We start from the raw sequence: 19,143 nt of genomic DNA, 5'->3' as shown, positions 1-19,143 counted from the left end.
ATGATCTTAAAACCAAATCTTCTTAGCATTTGTACTTCTAAATTGATGCTTTGGAAAGAACAAGAAGGGGAATCCTGATTGAGTGTGCATACGCGTTGCTTGTGAACGAAGACCGCAGAATTCGGAAAACTGAGGCTAAACCTGTCTAAATATTAATACTGAAGGAAAAGACATCATTAACATGAACCAAAAAACAAAACAAAAAACAAAACAAAAAAAACCGGACAGCATTCAGTATGAACAAAAGTTCAATAAATTTATTTAGAACCAAAAAATATACATTTGACATTAACCTTAGTATTCGAATAATCATTGTATTGCGATCCCCAACACAGACGAAAAAAATAAAAGAAAAAAATCCAAGATAGACGAAGTCAAAGGATCACAAACGTACTTCATAAAGTTCCACAAAATCGACTTCATTATCACAAAAATACTATTCTATTCCTAAAAACTTATTTTAACTATAAATACGTTAATTTTCTATATCTGAATGATCTCTTTAGGGTCTTCATCACTGGACATTATAAATATTCCATTATAAAGGTCTTTTTCATCGATCCTAGTAAGTTCAATCCTGTAATCCTAATTTTTTCCTAGAATTTAACAAATTACTAGTCCAACTTGTGATATCACTCTGCTGCTTCGATCTCGATTAATAGATCTCCCGCCTCGACACCAGAGTTTAACGACACCGATATTTTCTTCACAACACCATCGCATGGAGAACTGACATTTGTCTCCATTTTCATGGCGCTAAGCACAACCAATGGCATGCCTTTCTTGACTACCTCTTTCTCCTTCACTCGTATACCGACAACCTTGCCTGGCATTGGAGCGCCAATTGATCCTTTGATGGATTTGTCGGCTTTTGGTCGAAGACTTAGGGTCTGGGGAAGAGTGAAGAACATTAGTTTAGAGAGGGGGGACTGGAAAGGAGGAAAAGGGGAGGGGGGAGGGAGAAAGGGGTGGAGCGTCGTTTTAGCTTCATTTTTTATTGCACTTGAATTACCAATGGGATACTTTCGTTCATATCAATGAGAAGACACGTCTACTCGCCATGTACTATCAACTAGAGCGTCAGCTGAATCAATCTCAATAATCACTCGGACTCCATCCACACTAATGTGATTTCGAAACGCTCGTTTTGTGTCTCGCGAAAACGCATCAAAAAGATACGATCGAAAATGCGTGCGAAAAACAGATGTGCCGGTGTGAATGACGTCAGTGTTTTCAAAATCCTTCCCTTTCGTCTGTCCGGCCACACTAATACGATAGGCCTCCCTTTTCAAATATCTCCACTCTGGAGAGTGTTTTCAAATGTCTTCGTTTCCCGATGGTTTTAGAGTGGACGCAAGACCAAAAAATGGATTGAAAAATATGGGTTTCTAAACGAAAATGCATTACTGTTAGCAAACATCGACAAGAAAACGTACATTTTCGCTACCACTTCTTACCTTGGTTGCACTTTTGTCCGGGACAAAAACAGTTCGAAGCTGTCCATTCATCTCACAGAACACTTCTCTCGTTCCGTTAGGAAGGAGGTCACTAACGGCAAGAATCTTGATGTTCAACACTTTTCCTTTCTAGAAAAACCACCAATTAAAACCGAAGGTCATGAATGTCTGTCTTCTATTGAGGGACCACCATAGGGGAAATGGTCAAGTGGTCGCTAAATAAAGGTTAGGTTGGTCGCTTAAAAGAGGTATAGATTTGTGCAGAAACCCTTTTTGGGACTTTGACAACTGGTCACTAAATAGAGGTTGGTCGCTTAATAGAGGTAGAAATTAGTGCAAAAACTCTCATTGGGACCTTGACAACTGGGCATGGTCGCTAAATAGAGGTTGGTTCATGCGCAGTGCGGTTTTTAAAGTGTTGCTTTTCGTGTGGTTGTCCTACCTCGATTTCTACGTGGAACTCTTCACCAATCTCAGGACCAGTTAAGAAGAGTCTAGTAGGAAGATCCTGAACAGGTCCATACTCGTTCTTGTGTATCATGTAATCGTGGAATACTTTAGGATACAAAGCAGCGCTAAGGACATCTTCCTCATGAATAGCTTCGTCACCTTGGGAAAAGAAAAGAGGCAACTTATTTTTATGTATAGGTTTCCTGTGTTGAAGACAACGAGAGAGACTGGGAACTTTGTTGCCTTATTTTCGTCTCTCACACAGAAATAACTAAGATTACGGATTTAATCTCATTGGAAATATAGAAAATGGGAATCAAATAACAGATGAATGGGATTAAGAATTTAGGAGAGTTGGGAAGATACCACCAAAGTCCTGTCTTCAAAACAATCATATCATTCATCCGTCTTTATGTGTAGTACTCAACTCACCGAACTCGGCTTTCAGTTTTTCTTCAAGTGCTTCAAAGTCCAGAGGGGCAAGAGACTCTCCTGGTCTGCCATCTACCGTGGGCTTGCCTTTGAGAATCTATGAAAGAATCGGGAAAAGATTGAGGTGATGATGATAGGTAACAAAGGATGATGATGATAATGATGACAATGATATATGATGATAGTGATGACGAGGAGTGTTGATGATGTTGATGATAATTATGGTTACTAATGATCATGTTGATGATGATTATGAGCAAAAAAGGATGATGATAATGCCGCTAATGATGACAATGATAACGATAATAATAATGATGATGATGATAGGCAACAAAGGATGATGACGAGTTGATGATGACGAGTTGATGATAATTGTGTTGTTGATGATGATGGTAATGAAGATGAAGGAAGGATGGTGATGATGATGGTGTTGTTGTTGATGATGATAGTGATATGATGATGATTAGTGATGATGATGATGATGGTGTTAATGATGATGATTAGTAATGATGATGGTGGTGATGATGATGAAAATGATGATGATGATACCAAACATGCGTTACACGATAATATACATCAATGATATTGGATCTACAAATCACTACATACTTGAGTCCTGAGAGGTTCAGGGAATCCACCATGGGGCTGACCAAGTTGACCCTGCATGAATTCAACAACAGATGAAGGGAAATCCAACTCTCCGGCTTTACTCAGCACATCGCGTTCGTCAAGATTGTTCTGTACCATAAACTGGGCCAAGTCTCCGACGACCTTGGATGTAGGAGTGACCTGGAAACGAATATGACGAGAATTAGAAATCTTTGGAGGAAGCAGTAGTTTTCTTGAACAGTTTTGGTAGGAATGTATGGTAGTTGATACGGTTCTCCCTTGTCTTATCCTCCCTAACATGTGCGAGCAGTTTCAACTCACGTTAAAGCTTTTAGAGAAAAATCAGCTGCAAGAAAATATCCGACAAAAAAAATGCTCAAAGTGCACTTTCCAAACCTTTGCAACATATTCCGAGGAAACAGCAAAAAAATATATATAGTATTTATTAAACCCGAAGTATTAAGGATTTCGTCTCAAAGGGTAAGCTGGATCTCTGTGACTTTGCTCGCAACTAAAAGGAATTTCAGTGTTAAGAGTTTTAAGTAGATGACAACTAACACGTTTTGCGTGTCCTAAGCAAGAACCATGTACAGTGATATAGAGGTTTTTCATGTGACATCAGAGCAGCCAAGTCTGAGGGAAAAACAAAAAAAAATTTCTCCTTTGGGAAATGAATTCTTTAGTCATGAAAAGATATTGCATTGTTTGACTACAAACATGGTTGTAAAAATCTCTATACAATTTGTACGAGCATTACCTTGATTACATCTCCAAGAAGCTTATTTGCAATGCTATATTTTTTCTTGATGTCGGGGAATTTGTCAGCCAGGCCAAGACTGTAGGCCTGGAAGTGAAGGTTCGTGTACTGGCCACCAGGGATTTCATTCTGATACACATCAGCATTGCCAGTCTTCATGGTCACCGTGCTCTCAAATGGAGCATAAAGCAGCCTTGCTTGTTCCCAGTACGCGCTGTATTCGTGGACTTTCTCCAGTGGAATACCTGAGAGATATCATCATCATCATCATTATTATTATCATTATTTTGTTTATTACAACTTTAACTCGTCTTACAAGTATTGCTCTTAGTGAAATTGCGGATACATTATATATCTAAGCAATTTCCCAGTTATATCAAGTCAATGTGAGATCAGATGTATGTTCATTTTATTATTATTATTATTATTATTATTATTATTATTACAAACACGAGCTTGCTTCTTAGCTTTCTTTTAGAGTGGTTTTCATAAACCCGTGAAATACGCTTTAGCTTATTTTTCCTTTTTCTTTTCTTCCTTCACTTCCCTTTTCTTTTTTCCATTCCTTTCTTCTCTTTCTTTCGATTCTTATCCTATTCCTTACTGACATTCCTTAACACTGACCTGTATTGTGTTCACTCGTCTCTAGAGCAGCCACAATAGCACCCATACTAGGCTGTGACGTCATACCAGACATCGAATCAACGGCAACATCGACAACATCGGCACCAGCCTCCGCCGCGGCCAGCATGGAAGCTACCCCGGCTCCTGCTGTATCATGGGTATGGACGTGGATGGGAAGTTTAGGGAACTGGGCACGAAGTGAACTGATTAGAAGTGTAGCCGCTCTTGGTTTTAGCACCCCTGCCATATCCTGATGAACACAAGAAACAGTATATCAAATAATGATTAAGAAATACAAGGTACAGCAAAGCAGATCAGATCTCAAAAAAGCTTCAAATCTTGTATAGATACACAAAAACAATTTCTGGGCAGATCTAAGTCAGGGCACGGCTAACTCACAGATCTAACTTGAAATTAGCGTGTTATGTTTTGCAGAGGAAGGAAAACTGGAGAGCATGGAGAAAAAAACAAATAATGCCGAGTCCAGGAATTGAACCCGAGACCCCAGAGGTGAGAGGAGAGTGCTCACTTACTCTATATACCCAAACCCTGCCTTACATACCTTGATGCAAAGAATATGAGCTCCAGACTTGGAAAGCTGAGAAGCGAGCTCCATGTAGTAGTCAATGTTGTACTTGTGTCGGGAAGGGTCGGTTACATCACCAGTGTACGAGATGGCAGCCTCTACGATACCTCCTGCTGCTCCTGCTGCCTCTATACCAAGCTGGGGGGGAATATTAACAAAATTAACGAGGAAATTTAAGCTGACAAACCTATTTTGCTCTGGAATTTTGTGTTAGCAGGATAGTAGGATAGATTACATCGACAGGAAGTGAAGATTACATCCGATGACGTCGTGACGCTCGTTCCAGTCCGATTTTCCCGCCATAGAGCTACCATCTTGTGAAACTCAACACGTTGTTGCTGTGTCACTTAATTTTGGCGGGAAAATGCCGTTGTCAACCTATCTCGCTCTTGGCCGAGTTAATAACGCCTAAAGAGACAACTATCTTACCTGTAAGTTTGGTAGGTAGTTGAGGGAATCAAAAACCCTAAAGATATCCATGCCACACTCGTTGGCCTTTTTACAGAACTTGTAGACAACGTTGTCAGGGTAACTGGTGTATCCCACTGCATTGGCGCCACGGAGCAGCATCTGAAATGGAATGTTGGGAATTTGCTCACGGAGCTTGACAAGTCGATCCCAGGGACACTCGTACAAAAATCGAAGAGCCACGTCGAAAGTTGCGCCTGGAGAATTAAGAAAAGGGTCCATTAGGAAACGCTACATTAATGATACTCAAGGGAATGACTTGTGGACTGAAATTATAAAACATTACGTCAGTAACCCAAGGGAATGACACATGGATTGAAATAAGGAAACATTACTTGCAAGAAATCTCTTTTCCTTGGATGTAATTTATTTTTTTCCCATTTCCCATTGCAGACCACGCGTCATTCCCTAGAGCATTTTTTCTTTGTTTAACAGTTGCACACGAGAAGACACATGGATATGGATAACGCTCAAACAAAAAAATCTTATTCTCAACAGAATAACACACAGTTTGAAATGGAAAAACTTTACGCCATAGGTAAAGAGGTAGAAAATAAGCGCATATCTACCTCCCCAACACTCCAAGCTGTAAGCATTAGCAAAATAATGCGACAAAAATGGGGCAATCTTCATCATATCGTACGTCCTGACACGGGTGGCTAGAAGAGACTGATGGGCATCTCTCAACGTGGTATCTGTTAACAATAGCTTGTCGCTTCTTCGTACGGCTCGAGCAAACCCGTCTGCCCCTTCTTGGAGGTAAAGATCGCGGAAACCTTTGGGACGCAGGTAGGTTGAGTGGGGAACCTGGAAGAAATAAGGCAATATGTGAAAAGGACATTTGCATGATGGTGTCATTTGACTCCCACTACCACAATGCTTCGCGAATTTTCTTTTTTATTTAAATTTGTATTCCCCATGAGAATAGTAAGATATTGGTGCTAATTAACTGATCAAAAGTAAGTGTGCAAGGGAGTCTGGTAGTAGAGGTCAATGATGCCATCATTCAAAGGTTTTATTGAGAACCTGTTTGAACATTGAAATATTGAGAAAACTGTGCTTGTGCGTTGCATTGACTTACAAGTCGGTTAAAAAAGTAATAAAAAATGATGAATAAATGAATGAATGAATGAATTTCACAACGAGTTATCAATATGTCTGAGTTCACAGAATATCAAAAACCGCCGTAAAAAGAAATCTTTATTACCGATGGAACTTTAGGTTCATCTTTGCTTGGTTTAAGTCCAGTAGCGAGTGGAGTTACTGGCCCATTCACCATCACGTTACCAAGATACTGAAGTAACTTTTGGGCACGGTTCTGGCTTTTTTTCACTTTAAAAAGCTCTGGATTGTTAAGGATAAAATCCGTTGTAACAGCGCCATCAAGGAAGCTTTCATGCTTAAGGACATTTAGCAGGAAGGCTATGTTGGTCTGTGGAAGGTAAACAAGTGTGATATTTATTGATTAGTGAATCAATAAACAATAATAAACATTTACCCAAATTCACTCAAGTGACAACAAAACAATGAACCCAAGTCAAGGTTGGACTCATTGTGTTTATTACATTATTTTACTGAATTTTATCAATTACTGCAAGTCGAAACTCGGTTTGGAACCATTATTTTGTGGTCACTCAAGTGAATTCAGGTAAGGTCTATTTCAGGTGTCGCCTTTATTATGGAGCCAAAATGAAAATGTCTAAAAATGTGTAAACTATTTTTAGTGCAATAGTTTTAGAAAATATGAAAAATACAACCGGCCAAATCATATACAAAGTAGTCAACAGGGATTTTACAGTTAAACCAGTTCAAGCTTACCCACTTAGATTCCAATAATGGTTTCATTATTGGAATATCGAAAGTTATTATTCTTTCCGAGAATACGAAAAAACAGGATTCAAAATAATAAGCGATTCAAAACTTGAATTCTGATTGGATTATTCCATACAAGGAATGCCCTAATCCAATCAGAATTCCAGTTTTGAATTGTTCATTATTTTGAATTGCTGAGTCTTTGTATTCTCACAAAGAATCTTATATTTTAAACATCGAATAATGTAACCACTAATGGAATCTAGGAGAGTAGGCACGAGCCGTTTTGACTGTAAGACAAAAGAAATAGTGAGAGTCATTTTGTTAGTATAAAATAATACTATAGCCTTAATTAATGCACTGTGAAATACCTTGACTCCACGAATCCTAAATTCAGTCAGAGATCGTGAGAGTTTGGTGGCTGCTTCTCTGTGAGTAGCTCCATGGCTAATGACTTTGGTCAATAACGAGTCATAGTGGGGTGAGATGATGGCACCAGCAAATGCAGAAGCCCCATCTAAACGGATTCCCATGCCTTCGCCACTCCTGAAAACCTGAAGAAATAGATAAGGTGCTTCTCAGTGACAAGAAAGAGGAATGGGCAACAATGGCAATAATCAACATCAATGATGTAAACTACAATGAGCTAACGATAATAAAAACAGTCACTGCAACACAAGCTCAAAACAACAACAATAATTACAGCACAAGAACGAGTTAGTGCATAGAAAAGCAGCAGTAGCAACAACAGCAGCAGCAACAACAGCAGCAGCAACAACAGCAGCAGCAACAACAACAGTAGCAGCAACAACAGCACCAACCTCTATTCTTCCTGAGTCAGGAGTAAAATTGTTAGCTGGATCCTCTGTTGTTACTCTTGCTTGTATAGATGCACCAGTCAGTTTGATGTCCTCTTGTACAAGACCTAACTCTTCTAATGTCTTCCCCTCAGAAACTCCTATCTGTGCTCTCACTAGATCAACACTGAACACAAGCAAATAATGAATCATTGGTTAGTGATGAGACCAGAATGACACGATTGGAAGCATTTTATGACCACTTTTAGACAATGTCAAATTGCCCTATAACACTGTGACGTCACATCAAAACAATCTATTGTTTTAACGCTAAGGATCATGGTCACCAGAGGGGGCAAAATAGCAGCAAAACAAATTAAATCAATAAAAAATAGTTAATTAGACGGGGAAAGGTGATAACAGATAAATGTTGTACTAAATATCTCGAATGAAAGAAAATTTCGCCTAAATTCCTACCATTCTTGCCCATGTAAACAAGCTGTGACGTCATAATGTTATAGGTCAATTCACTTACCCAGTAATTTCTTCTGTGACTGTATGTTCTACCTGAAGCCGAGCATTCACTTCAATGAAGTAATGGTTGCCTTCTTGATCAAGCAGAAACTCTACAGTTCCAGCATTCTCATAGCCAACAGCTTTGCACAGCTTTAAAGCATCATCTGTGAGGATTTTTCGTGTTTCTGGGCTGATGTGTGGTGCTGGAGCAATTTCTACTATCTTCTGATGGCGACGCTGAACCGAGCAGTCACGCTCATAAAGATGAACTATATTTCCATGTGTGTCACCTAAAACTTGTACTTCAATGTGTCTTGGTTTCTCTGGATGAGAAAGATAAATTTAAGTCAACTTTAGTCTTTGTACTTTGTGTGGAAATAGAGGGAAATGCAGCTAGAAGTGGACTTTTCTGTCATGCCTGGGATCTCAGGTTTGAGAGAAATCCTCAGGTTTCCTGGACTTTTGAGCTCGCTCGCTAGGTTCTCTCCCTTGATAAGAGGGGTTTTTCCAGGTTCTAAATTTCCACACTAAGTTCCAATTTGATCTATGAATTAGCCATGCCCTGACTCTGATAAGTCCAGTGGCTGTTTTGGGGTCGATCTGTGAGTGAGCCCCGCCCTGTTTGAGATCAGTTCTTAGGCTGTTTTAGGGTTCAACTTGTGAGTTATCCATGCCCCATTTGAGATCAGTCCTGAGGCTGTTTCAGGGTTCAATCTGTGAAATAGCAATGCCCTGACTTGGATCAGCCCAGCAGTACAAGTTGTTTCAGGATATTCTTCATATAATTTGTTTCTAATGGTAACATGACAAACTACAAACTCACCAATAAACTTCTCTATAAACATGGAACCATCTCCAAATGCAGTATACGCCTCGTTGCTAGCTAGGTTAAATAACTCTTCGACATCTTCTAATTTCCATATCACTCTCATGCCACGCCCACCGCCTCCAAAAGCTGCCTTGGTGATGACAGGCAGGCCATATGACTCGCAAAATGCCCTGGCTTCTTCAGCTGTTTTGATGGGTGCTTCAGTACCAGGGACTACAGGAACCCCAGCTTTTACAGCTACTCTTCTGGCTTCTACTTTGTCACCCATCATTTGTACGACTTTTGGGGAGGGGCCTATGAAAATGATGCCATTTTTTGTACATGCTTGGGCAAAGTCTGCCCTCTCTGAGAGAAAACCATACCCTGGATGTATCGCATCACATTCTCTTTCCTAGAAGAAAAAAATATTATATATATATTTATTGTGTGTTGTTTTGGTATATTCCTCTGGTACAAGCAAACATAAAAATTGATCAATCAGTCATTCATTCATTCATTCAGTCAGTCAGTCAGTCAGTCAGTCAGTCAGTCAGTCAGACAGTAGTAAAGGGCTTTATTCTAAACATATAAATTTCTCCAAATTCCTTACCTTTGCGATCCTGATAATTTCAGGGATGCTTAGATAAGCTGCAACAGGAGGCATGCCTTTGCCAATCAAGTAGGCCTCATCTGCCTTCTGCCGATGCATGTGATTGGCATCCTGCTCAGAGTATATAGCAACTGTCCTTATACCAGCTTCAGTTGCTGCTCGGAATACTCGTATGGCTATCTCGCCACGATTAGCCACCATTATCTTCTTGATTTCTTGTCTTATTGGCTCACGTCGACCTGATTCCTGCTGCAGAGCTGCACTCGCATGGATGTATCGGCATGCAGATTGGATCCCGGCTGAGCGGGCAAACTGCTGCTGTACAATGCACTTGGCCTGAGCAGTACTGATTCTGAACATCTTTAACTGTTTTGGGATAGGCTGATTACAAAGCTAGAATAATAAAAAGAATTCCGGTTTTCTACCAAGAACACCAAGACAACATTGACTACAGGTGTTTCGCACAAGAGTCATGATCTAACTATATAAAATATGAAACCATATTTTAGGAAAGAGAGAAATGTTCCCTTGTATTATTGTACAATGCTGTAAGAAAATGCAATGGCAGTAGTTTCTTTATTAAAACTATGACAATTGTTGGTGAAATTCAAAGGGAATGAATAAAGACAATAAGCAATGATTTGCTTTACACACGAGAACCATCTAAAAGGAATGAGATCTTTGTGTTCTAGTATATATACTTATTAGTATTTTTTTATGTTACTAAAACAATGAATAAAGTAAATTCAGAATAGATTGAAAGCAAACATGCTTGAAAATAGTAAAAATACTTCTAGACTCATAATCAACACTACATGATAAACTGAATCATCTGTACCTGCAACATACACTCATTAATCTTTGATCTCCTATTTATTTTAATAGAGTTGGAGATCCAAATATTTGTTGAATTTTAGAAGTTTGTTTTCAAAATGCAGTCAGTATAAATGGACAAAAACATTCAGAAAATTTCAATATCAAAATGTTTGTAATATATCTATGCCAGTATTCGCATCATATCTCATATAATATCACAATTAATTTCGGGGGGGAAAGAAAATTTTGACAAGCATTAAAAATTAAGAGAGTCAGCGACTTTTTTCACCACCGTAGAAAATTCCAAGCAAGAAGAATACGACATTGTTTTTACTTATGACGGTTTTTGCACGTCGTCTAAACCCGTAATATTGAAAAAAGATGAATGAACGACTGAATACAATGAGCTTTAAATTACTATTGCATACGATACCCGTCCAAAAATTTAGACATCAACTTGATACCTAACTTTTTGGAAATGGCGTATTTCTACCACAGTTAGCTTCAAAATGTACAAATCAAAAAGGAAAAAAAGGAAGGGAGTCGGATTTAAGGTATTCATTCACATACTTGTACATCGTGTGCTATAATAATAATAATAATAATAATAATAAACTTTATTTAACGATGATAAAAAACCAATTTAGCAAAGCTAATCTTACATTGGGTCATCAAATGGATGGCTTCATAACAAAACAATGCTTCATGCCACGTTTCACGTGTAAGATTTCTATGCTTTTACGACTATCAAGCTAATCAAAAACATAAGCTCAAAAGTAGACTTTAAAGACAGCCTGGAACAATAATCTGGCCCTGGTTTTTAATTTTTCTACGTTTTGAAATTATTATTTTCTGTGAGTGCTCAAAGGCACGAACTTGGTCTACAGCTAGAGGAAAAACGTCAAAGCAAAAAAGACGTGTTGGAAGTCATGGAAGGTATGAAGCCATCAATGAAGAAAGGGAAAGCAAAAGGTACGGAAAAATTATTAATTTTGATATGATAAATTTAAAGCAGGGAGAATGGAGGTTGGCACTAACCTTTAAGGTCCTTATTTATGTAATCGACCGGCGAAGAAACAGAAAAACGAGGATTTTAGCGTGCAGGTTTGATGACCTGTAACGACGTTTGGACTCTGGACCTTTATTCAACATAAACACTGGAGTACCGCCTTACACGGCTGTTTCAAATAGGAATTTTAATCCGCTGACCAAAAGTATGGCTGACGCTATTCTTGCGTAAAACTATATATCATATTACGAGAAGCGTGGTTTCGAAATTCGACTTCTTCCAAATAAGAAGGGATTGCTGATCGTGAGGAAATTATTTACTTTATTCGTGGATGATATATAACATTTTAAAAAATAAATAAATAATTTAACTTCTACTAACAAATCAGTTTATATATCATACGATTATTTTTCTATTTCTTAAGTGTATCATATCATTAACTTGAATTTTATTTACATATAAACATGTACTAGTACATAAGATGATTGTGAATGAGCGATAATATCACGTCAAGTATATACAGTATACCGGGCGCAACGAGTTTGAGAAATTGATGACACATCTATTCGTACAATCTGTTCAGATCTTTTCGAAAAGGCCTTTTCTATGGGTTAAAGGTCTTGTTTTCTAAGATAAGCTTTCGCTAGAAGCAAAACACGGCATTAAAAGTTGAAAAACATTGCATATTTTGGCACTACACGGGCTTACCCATAAAATCCCGCCTCGATACTGGGAGTTCTAAGAAGCATGGAAAAAAAATCTCCATGTTAGCCCACAGAACAATTTTTCAACTTCAATCTCCGACCCCTCTAGTAAATGTAGGTCTTCTAGTTTATGCGAACTCGCTGCGCCCCATCTCCTTCTCGATTCAACCAAGTTTAAATCTCTTCTACGAAATTTGATCGGCTTTAATATTAAACTATTTACCATATATGGTAAATAGTTTAATATTAACTCGCAACAATCTTCGCGCATGACATCTTACATACATTGCTAATTTGGGCATTTGAAAATTTAGAGAAAAAAGGCGAGCGTCCGTTGAGATCAGCGTGCGCGAGCGTGCAGCCCATGGGGAAATAGTTCATTGGTTTTTGGCCAATCAGAGCGCGCGTAATAATCTAGTCATATTATAAAAGGGAATGTATGGGAGTTATGATAAAGTTACGAAAATAAAATGTTTCACTCAACGATTTGCTTCAAAACTTGTTGCAGTCGTTGCTTTTACTTTGTTCAGTCTTCTGGCAACGTTTCAGCGCGATTTGAGGCCGTTTAGTGGGTTTTTTCAAAATCCGCTCTTCTCTACCTAAATAATGGGAAGGCTGGAGACTTAGCACCCGATATCGACTACATCACGCTAGAAAATCCAAAAAAAATCTCTCTCTTTCCTTGAAACGCAACAAAAATGCAACATGTCGCATTGCGGAGGACATTATCTTGATCTCGAATTTAAGAAAATAATTATTTTTTTAATTTTTTCGATTTTATTTTCACCATTCACTTGAATCTACATGTCAATGTCAAATTTACATGTCAATCAATGCAAATCTAACATTTCCTCCCTTCTTAGTTATGAATCACTGTGATAGAAAAAATAACTCAATAATAATGACTCTGAATGTTCATACATATGACTGTCTTATGACTGTCCAAATATTGTTCATACATATAACGTTTTGGTGGGCTTCTGTGCCTTGTTGTGTATCGATGTCCTTTGCCTTGTCCTTCTAGCGCCATGTTGCTGTTAGCGGTGGTAACTGTCTTGCTTGTCTTGGCTGTGCTCACTGATGGCTGTTCTACTGCTGCTGGGCAGACATCTTCTGCTGGTTTTGGTTGAGGATCGCTATGATTTTCATCATGCTTCCTTTCTTGGATTTGGTCTGTGTGCCTTCTCCAATAACTATCAGCTTCTGTTTTGACTTCATACATTAATGGTCCTAGTTGTGTGTTGATGGTTCCATTAACCCACTTGTCTTGTCCTCTGTAGTCTCGAACTGTTACTGGCTGTCCATTATCAAACAAGCGTATAGTTGTCTTCTTCTCGAGTGCTTTCTTCATTTGTTTCTGCTGCACTGTGCTTTTTACATCTGGCTTCATCAAATCCAGACGTGAACGTATGTTTCGACCAAGGAACATTTTGGCAGGTGTTTCGTTAGTGGTAGCATGAGGTGTGTTGCGGTACATCAGTAGGAAATTTGCTATCTTCTTGTTTAAAGAAGCTGATTCTGATTTCATTGCCTTCATACTCTGTTTGAAGGTTTGCACGAATCTTTCTGCTTGTCCATTCGTTGCAGGATGGAACGGTGCTGATCTAAAATGGTGAATTCCATTGCTCTTCATGAATGTTTGAAATTCCTCTGACGTGAATTGCGGTCCGTTGTCAGAAACGAGCTGCTGTGGTACGCCGTTTCTTGCGAATACTGAGCGTAGTACCTCAATAGTGTTTGTTGCTGTGATCTTGTTCATTGGAAACACCTCTGGCCATTTAGAGTGTGCGTCGACTATAATCAAAAACTGTTTGTTCATAAATGGTCCAGCAAAATCGATATGGATGCGTTCCCAAGGTGAACTTGGCCATTCCCACGGGTGGATGGGTACCTTTGTTGGGTTGTTTCGTACTTTGTTACAACCAGAGCAGGTTTTGGTTATCTGTTCAATTTCGGAGTCGATTCCTGGCCACCAGATGTGACTTCTGGCGAGGGCTTTCATTTTCACTACGCCTAGGTGAGTTGAATGGATGACCTCCAATACTTGTTTCCTTAGGGTGTCTGGAATGATTACTCGTATTCCCCACATGAGACATCCCTGATACGTTGTGATTTCATCTCGACGATTGTAGTACGCCAGTAGTACCTTGTCGTCTGGCTTAGTTGACCATCCAGATATGGTCTGTTCATAGACTCTACTTAAAGTCGTGTCTCTTGTTGTCTCTCGTCTGATTGTCGCGCTTGTCACTGGTAACTGTTCCAACTGACTTAAGTGGAAAATGTCAACAGCTTCTGCTTTTTGATCCTCTGGGGTTACTTCGAACGGTAGTCTTGAAAGGGCGTCAGCGTTAGTGTGTCGCTTAGTGTTCCTATACTCTATGTCGTATGTATAGCCTGATAGAAACATAGCGTATCGCTGTAGTCTTGTAGCTGTGGTCACTGGTATGCCTTTGGTTGGGCTGAAGATGGTTACTAGTGGTTGATGATCCGAAACCAACGTTAACTGTCTTCCGTAAAGGTAGGTGTGGAATCGTTTGATTCCAAAGATGATTGCTAATGCTTCTTTGTCAATTTGAGAGTAGTTTTTCTCTGCTTTCGTTAAGGTGCGAGAAGCGAATGCTATTGGTCTTTCTTGTCCATCGATGATATGGGACAGAACTGCGCCGACTCCATATGGTGACGCGTCGCATGCTAAGCGGATAGGCTTCTTGGAATCATGATGACACAATACCAAATCTGACGTGACCATCTCTTTTACCTTCTCGAAGGCTTTGTCACATGCTTTCGTCCACTGCCATGCTTTACCTTGTTCTAGTAGCTGGTGGAGTGGTCTCATTACCGAGGCTAGGTCTGGTAGGAATCTGTGGTAATAATTTACGAGGCCAATGAATGCGCTAAGCTGAGTGACATTCTTTGGTGTTGGAGTATCACGCACTGCTTTAATCTTCTCCTCTGTCTTGTGTATGCCGTGCTTGTCTATCTTGTGTCCACAGTATTCGATCTTATCTTGGAAGAACTGGCATTTGTCTAGGTTGACCTTGAGTTGGTACTGTTGCAGACGACTCAACACACTTTCCAGATTGTTAAAATGTTCGGTATTGTCCTTACCAGTTATTATCATGTCATCTAGGATGCATTGGACTGATGGTATTCCTTGCAGAATCTGTTCCATAGTCCTCTGCCATATTGCTGGTGCAGAAGCGATTCCAAACAACATCCGGTTGAACTGGTATAGACCCTTGTACGTATTTACAGTTAAATACTTCTTTGAGTTTTCTTCCATCTCCATGTGTAGGTAGGCTTGCCTCAAATCGATCTTCGTGAACTTTTCTCCATCTGCTAACGATGCGAACACATCTTCTATCCTGGGTAACGGGTACTGGTCCACTGCAAGCTGGGGATTAACTGTGAGCTTAAAGTCTCCGCAGATTCTTACTCTTCCGTTTTTCTTGAGTACGGGAAATATGGGTGTGGCCCACTCGCTTGTTTCCACTTTGGATATTATTCCCATTTTCTCTAGCTCGTCTAATTCTCGCTCCACCTTTGGTCTCAAGGCATATGGTAGTTGTCTGGCTTTCAGAAATACTGGTTGCGGTTCCTCTTTGAACTTTAATGTCGCCTTGATGTCCTTCACTTTTCCAATTCCTTCTTCAAAGACTGTTGGATATTTGTTTAAGATATTGTCTAGTGCGTTGTTGGTACTTGCAGGTTCCTTATTCAGTGTTAACACGTTGTTTATCTCTTTCCATTCTAATTGTATCGCTGCTAACCAATCTCGGCCAAACAGTGCTGCTGTGCCTCTCTCGACTAGGTATAATTCGAGGTTTTTTTCTTGATTGATGTACTGTACCTTGACGCGCGTGATTCCTAGCGGATTCCCAATCGAATCATAATATATGACACCAGAGAAAAAAATTTAGCGCCAAAGGTTTTACTTTTGAACTTCTTTCAATGAGGTAAGAGAAGTATGGCGTTTAAAATTCTTTGAAGCGTTTTCCTTATGTTTTGCCGTCGAGTTATAACAGTCTGTTGCGTCTGGTGCTGAATAACAGCTGTACTAGAAAAATGTCATTAGCATGTCATTACTTTGAGTATCAATTTTGACTTAACCACATGTTTATGCTAGTTATGCATAGTTTGTGCTGCATGCTTTTCTGAGAAAAAAAAAACTAGAAATGAATTGAATCCTTTTCTCGCTTTTCTCTTTGTGGGCTTCCTTTGTGCTGTCATATATTATGATTCGATTGGGGTCCCTGTGCATTCAAAATGGCGCCACAACAACACGAGTTGAAGTATTTCAATATAGTTTATAAATTTGTGGCTTTTGGTACATGGAAAGTTTACACTGTTCTTCCCACTGAGATTCAAAGTAATCTCTAATTTTCTAAGACATGGAGCTACACAGTTTTCATCTAATTTCGTGAGTAAGCTTACAGTTAAACATGAGATCGCAAAGCCTCAGGTTACAGTCTGTCGTTTCGCATTTTACACATCTGTACAAGGTAGCACATTAAAATTTTGTTTGTGTAAGGAAAGGTATTGTTCTTGGTTGATCTATCTAGCGCGCGCAATCCATCATGTGACAGGCGTTCCTCGTAGTGTTTTGGTTTCGGCCGATCCGAATGGCCTACGATCGTGACGATCGTGTTTTTGAAATCGTTAATTTGAATTTTGAATTTTTTTACAGAATAATCACTAGTTTATTTTCCGTATCTAATGGGGAAGCCGATCAAAACTACGGAGGCATATTAAGTTTACAAGACCGAGTGTAACGAAAAAGGGCTAAAGTCATGTGATCAGGCAAACTTTTCAGCAGTAGGATTATTCTTGATTATGTTTACCAGTTCGTGAGCCGATTTTTTTCCTATCACGCCGGCGAACTGATGAATGTCAGTTCATATATCCTCATATATTTTGAGGCGCAATGGCCGTTGATGAGGTGATAAAAACAACGCTTGCTCCCTTTCTCAACTCCTTTTAAATATATCTAATTAAAAATGATTTTCCGCTTCCAGCTATTCCACTAATAAACACACTAAAACCTTTTTCTACGAGATTAAAAACTTTGTTTTGCTCTTCGCTCAAGGAAGCCATTTTGTTTGTTTTCATCTGTTTGACGTTACACGTCATTTTTTTGAATTTGTCACGTAATCCGTTTCTATAGATACTGCTACCAGCATAGAGCGAAAAATATTTTCATTTTGGATTGTTTGATTGGCTGAAAAGGGTCACGTGGTTTACAGTTTCACTCCCCTCCCTTTTTACACGTCGCTCCGTTCCTCGCAAGAAATTCGTCGGTTTTCGGAGTAAATTCGCTAGCCCGACTAAAGCAAGGAACGCCTGCCATAAAGTGTAGCACGCGCACGTAAACAAGCACTACAAGGAACGTCTGTCATATCTTAGAATACGTGCGATAAAATCGAAGATAAACCAACACAATCAAAATTTTAACGTGCTCCCTTGATCTGTAAAATGCGAAATGACGGTTTCGCATTTTAAAGATCTGTAAAATGCGAAACCTTCGTTTCGCATTTTATTGTTTCGTTTCATTTCGTTTCGTTTCGTGGTTTATGGTAAGCCCATGTAGCTTCTTTATATTTACATGAATTAGATGAGTGACCTGGTTTATCACATCTAAAACACGTATTATCTCTTGGTTTAAGCTGATTTTCGGTTGGTTTTCTAGGCTTTGCTTTAGCTATCTTGTTTACACCAACTTCTTTGTGCTTACCTTGTAATTCAATGGCGTCTTTCGCGGCCATTTCCATTGCTACGGATATTGCGATAGCTTTTTCCAGTGGTAACGTAGATTCTGAAAGCAATCTTTTCTATATTCCGGCATTACGGATTCCACATACTAATCTATCTCTGAGTGTGTCGTTCAGGTTATCAAAATTGCAGTGAATCGCCAACTTCCTTAGTTGTGCTACATAGTCGTTTATAGTTTCTCCTTCGTCTTGCATTCTCGTATGAAATCGGTAACGTTGAGTGATTACAGACGGTTTAGGCGATAGTTGTCTCTCCAAAAGGTGTACGATGGTATTATACTCAAGCTCAGAAGGCTTTTCTGGGGCTGGTAAATTCCGTAAGAGATTATAAGTTTTACTTCCAAGTAGCGTAAGAAGCGCGGGAACTTTCTTCTCTGTTTTGATCTCGTTGACTGTAAAATATTGTTCCAAACGCTCGATGTAGGCACTCCATATTTCTGTAGCTTCGTCAAATGGTTCTATTCTTCCAATAAATGCCATTTTTTGTTTGTGAAAACCGAGGAAATCTCACATTATTTCAAGAAGAAGTCCTCCGAATTTTTACAATGTGGCCATCCTCGTCGCCAGTAATTGTGGTGTATTTGTGTTTATTATTATACGATCGTCATATATAATTACATGTCAATCAATGCAAATCTAACACACATCATATCAGTAAAAGCACCCCGGGGGGGGGAGTACTCCTCTATATTTGCTATACGGGTATGTGCCGCCCTATAGAGTATGGTTTTTCCGCTTTTGGGTATGGGGTAGGGTATTATTTTTTGATATTTGGTCTGGGATAGGGTATCATTTTTGTCTGGGATAGGGTTACGATTTGGTGGTTTTTGTCTGGCGAATAGGCTACGTAAATATATATGTGAGGGGCCACGGTAATTGGCACATGCTGTAGTGGATTCCCAGCCATTATGTATGTATTT

At 39.3% G+C, this 19,143-nt stretch overlaps 2 protein-coding genes across 3 annotated transcripts; both read right to left on the bottom strand.

Moving 5' to 3' along the window:
* Nucleotides 1-230: 230 nt before the first annotated feature.
* Nucleotides 231-18,328, bottom strand: LOC116302224 (pyruvate carboxylase, mitochondrial). Of its 2 annotated transcripts, none has more exons than XM_089040659.1 (17): nt 18,187-18,328; nt 9,927-10,319; nt 9,332-9,728; nt 8,528-8,831; nt 8,017-8,179; nt 7,567-7,749; nt 6,591-6,815; nt 5,953-6,190; nt 5,345-5,580; nt 4,892-5,053; nt 4,330-4,579; nt 3,706-3,950; nt 2,949-3,128; nt 2,340-2,436; nt 1,900-2,066; nt 1,458-1,586; nt 231-890 (listed from the first exon to the last, which is right to left on the bottom strand). In XM_089040659.1, exons 2-17 carry the CDS (start codon nt 10,284-10,286, stop codon nt 633-635), a joined length of 3,594 nt encoding a protein of 1,197 aa, XP_088896785.1. In that variant the 5' UTR covers nt 10,287-10,319; nt 18,187-18,328; the 3' UTR covers nt 231-632. The 2 variants fall into 2 exon arrangements, with proteins under 2 accessions (XP_088896785.1, XP_031567314.1); XM_031711454.2 differs by lacking the exon at nt 18,187-18,328 and adding an exon at nt 11,781-11,952.
* LOC148905027 (uncharacterized) lies at nt 18,284-18,703 on the bottom strand. Its single transcript, XM_089024011.1, has one exon. The coding sequence runs from the start codon at nt 18,701-18,703 to the stop codon at nt 18,284-18,286; it is 420 nt and encodes a 139-aa protein (XP_088880137.1).
* Between the last annotated feature and the right edge of the window lie 440 nt (nt 18,704-19,143).

The sequence above is a fragment of the Actinia tenebrosa genome, unplaced genomic scaffold (genome assembly GCF_029948245.1).
Source record: "Actinia tenebrosa isolate PJP-AT-01 unplaced genomic scaffold, QUT_ActTen_1.0 PGA_scaffold8__29_contigs__length_14323225, whole genome shotgun sequence".
Taxonomy (NCBI): Eukaryota; Metazoa; Cnidaria; class Anthozoa; order Actiniaria; family Actiniidae; genus Actinia; species Actinia tenebrosa.
This window is presented reverse-complemented; position numbering and strand designations above follow the sequence as displayed.

Bases quoted from the DNA above. Each gene is read 5' to 3' on its own strand.
- LOC116302224 (XM_089040659.1), bottom strand. From the start codon at position 10,286: ATGTTCAGAATCAGTACTGCTCAGGCCAAGTGCATTGTACAGCAGCAG. The intron at 3,951-4,329 runs GTCAGTGTTAAG...GATATCTCTCAG, and splicing joins GACGAGTGAACACAATACAG to GTATTCCACTGGAGAAAGTC. The intron at 3,129-3,705 runs GTAATGCTCGTA...ATTCGTTTCCAG, and splicing joins TTCTTGGAGATGTAATCAAG to GTCACTCCTACATCCAAGGT.
- LOC148905027 (XM_089024011.1), bottom strand. From the start codon at position 18,703: ATGGCATTTATTGGAAGAATAGAACCATTTGACGAAGCTACAGAAATA.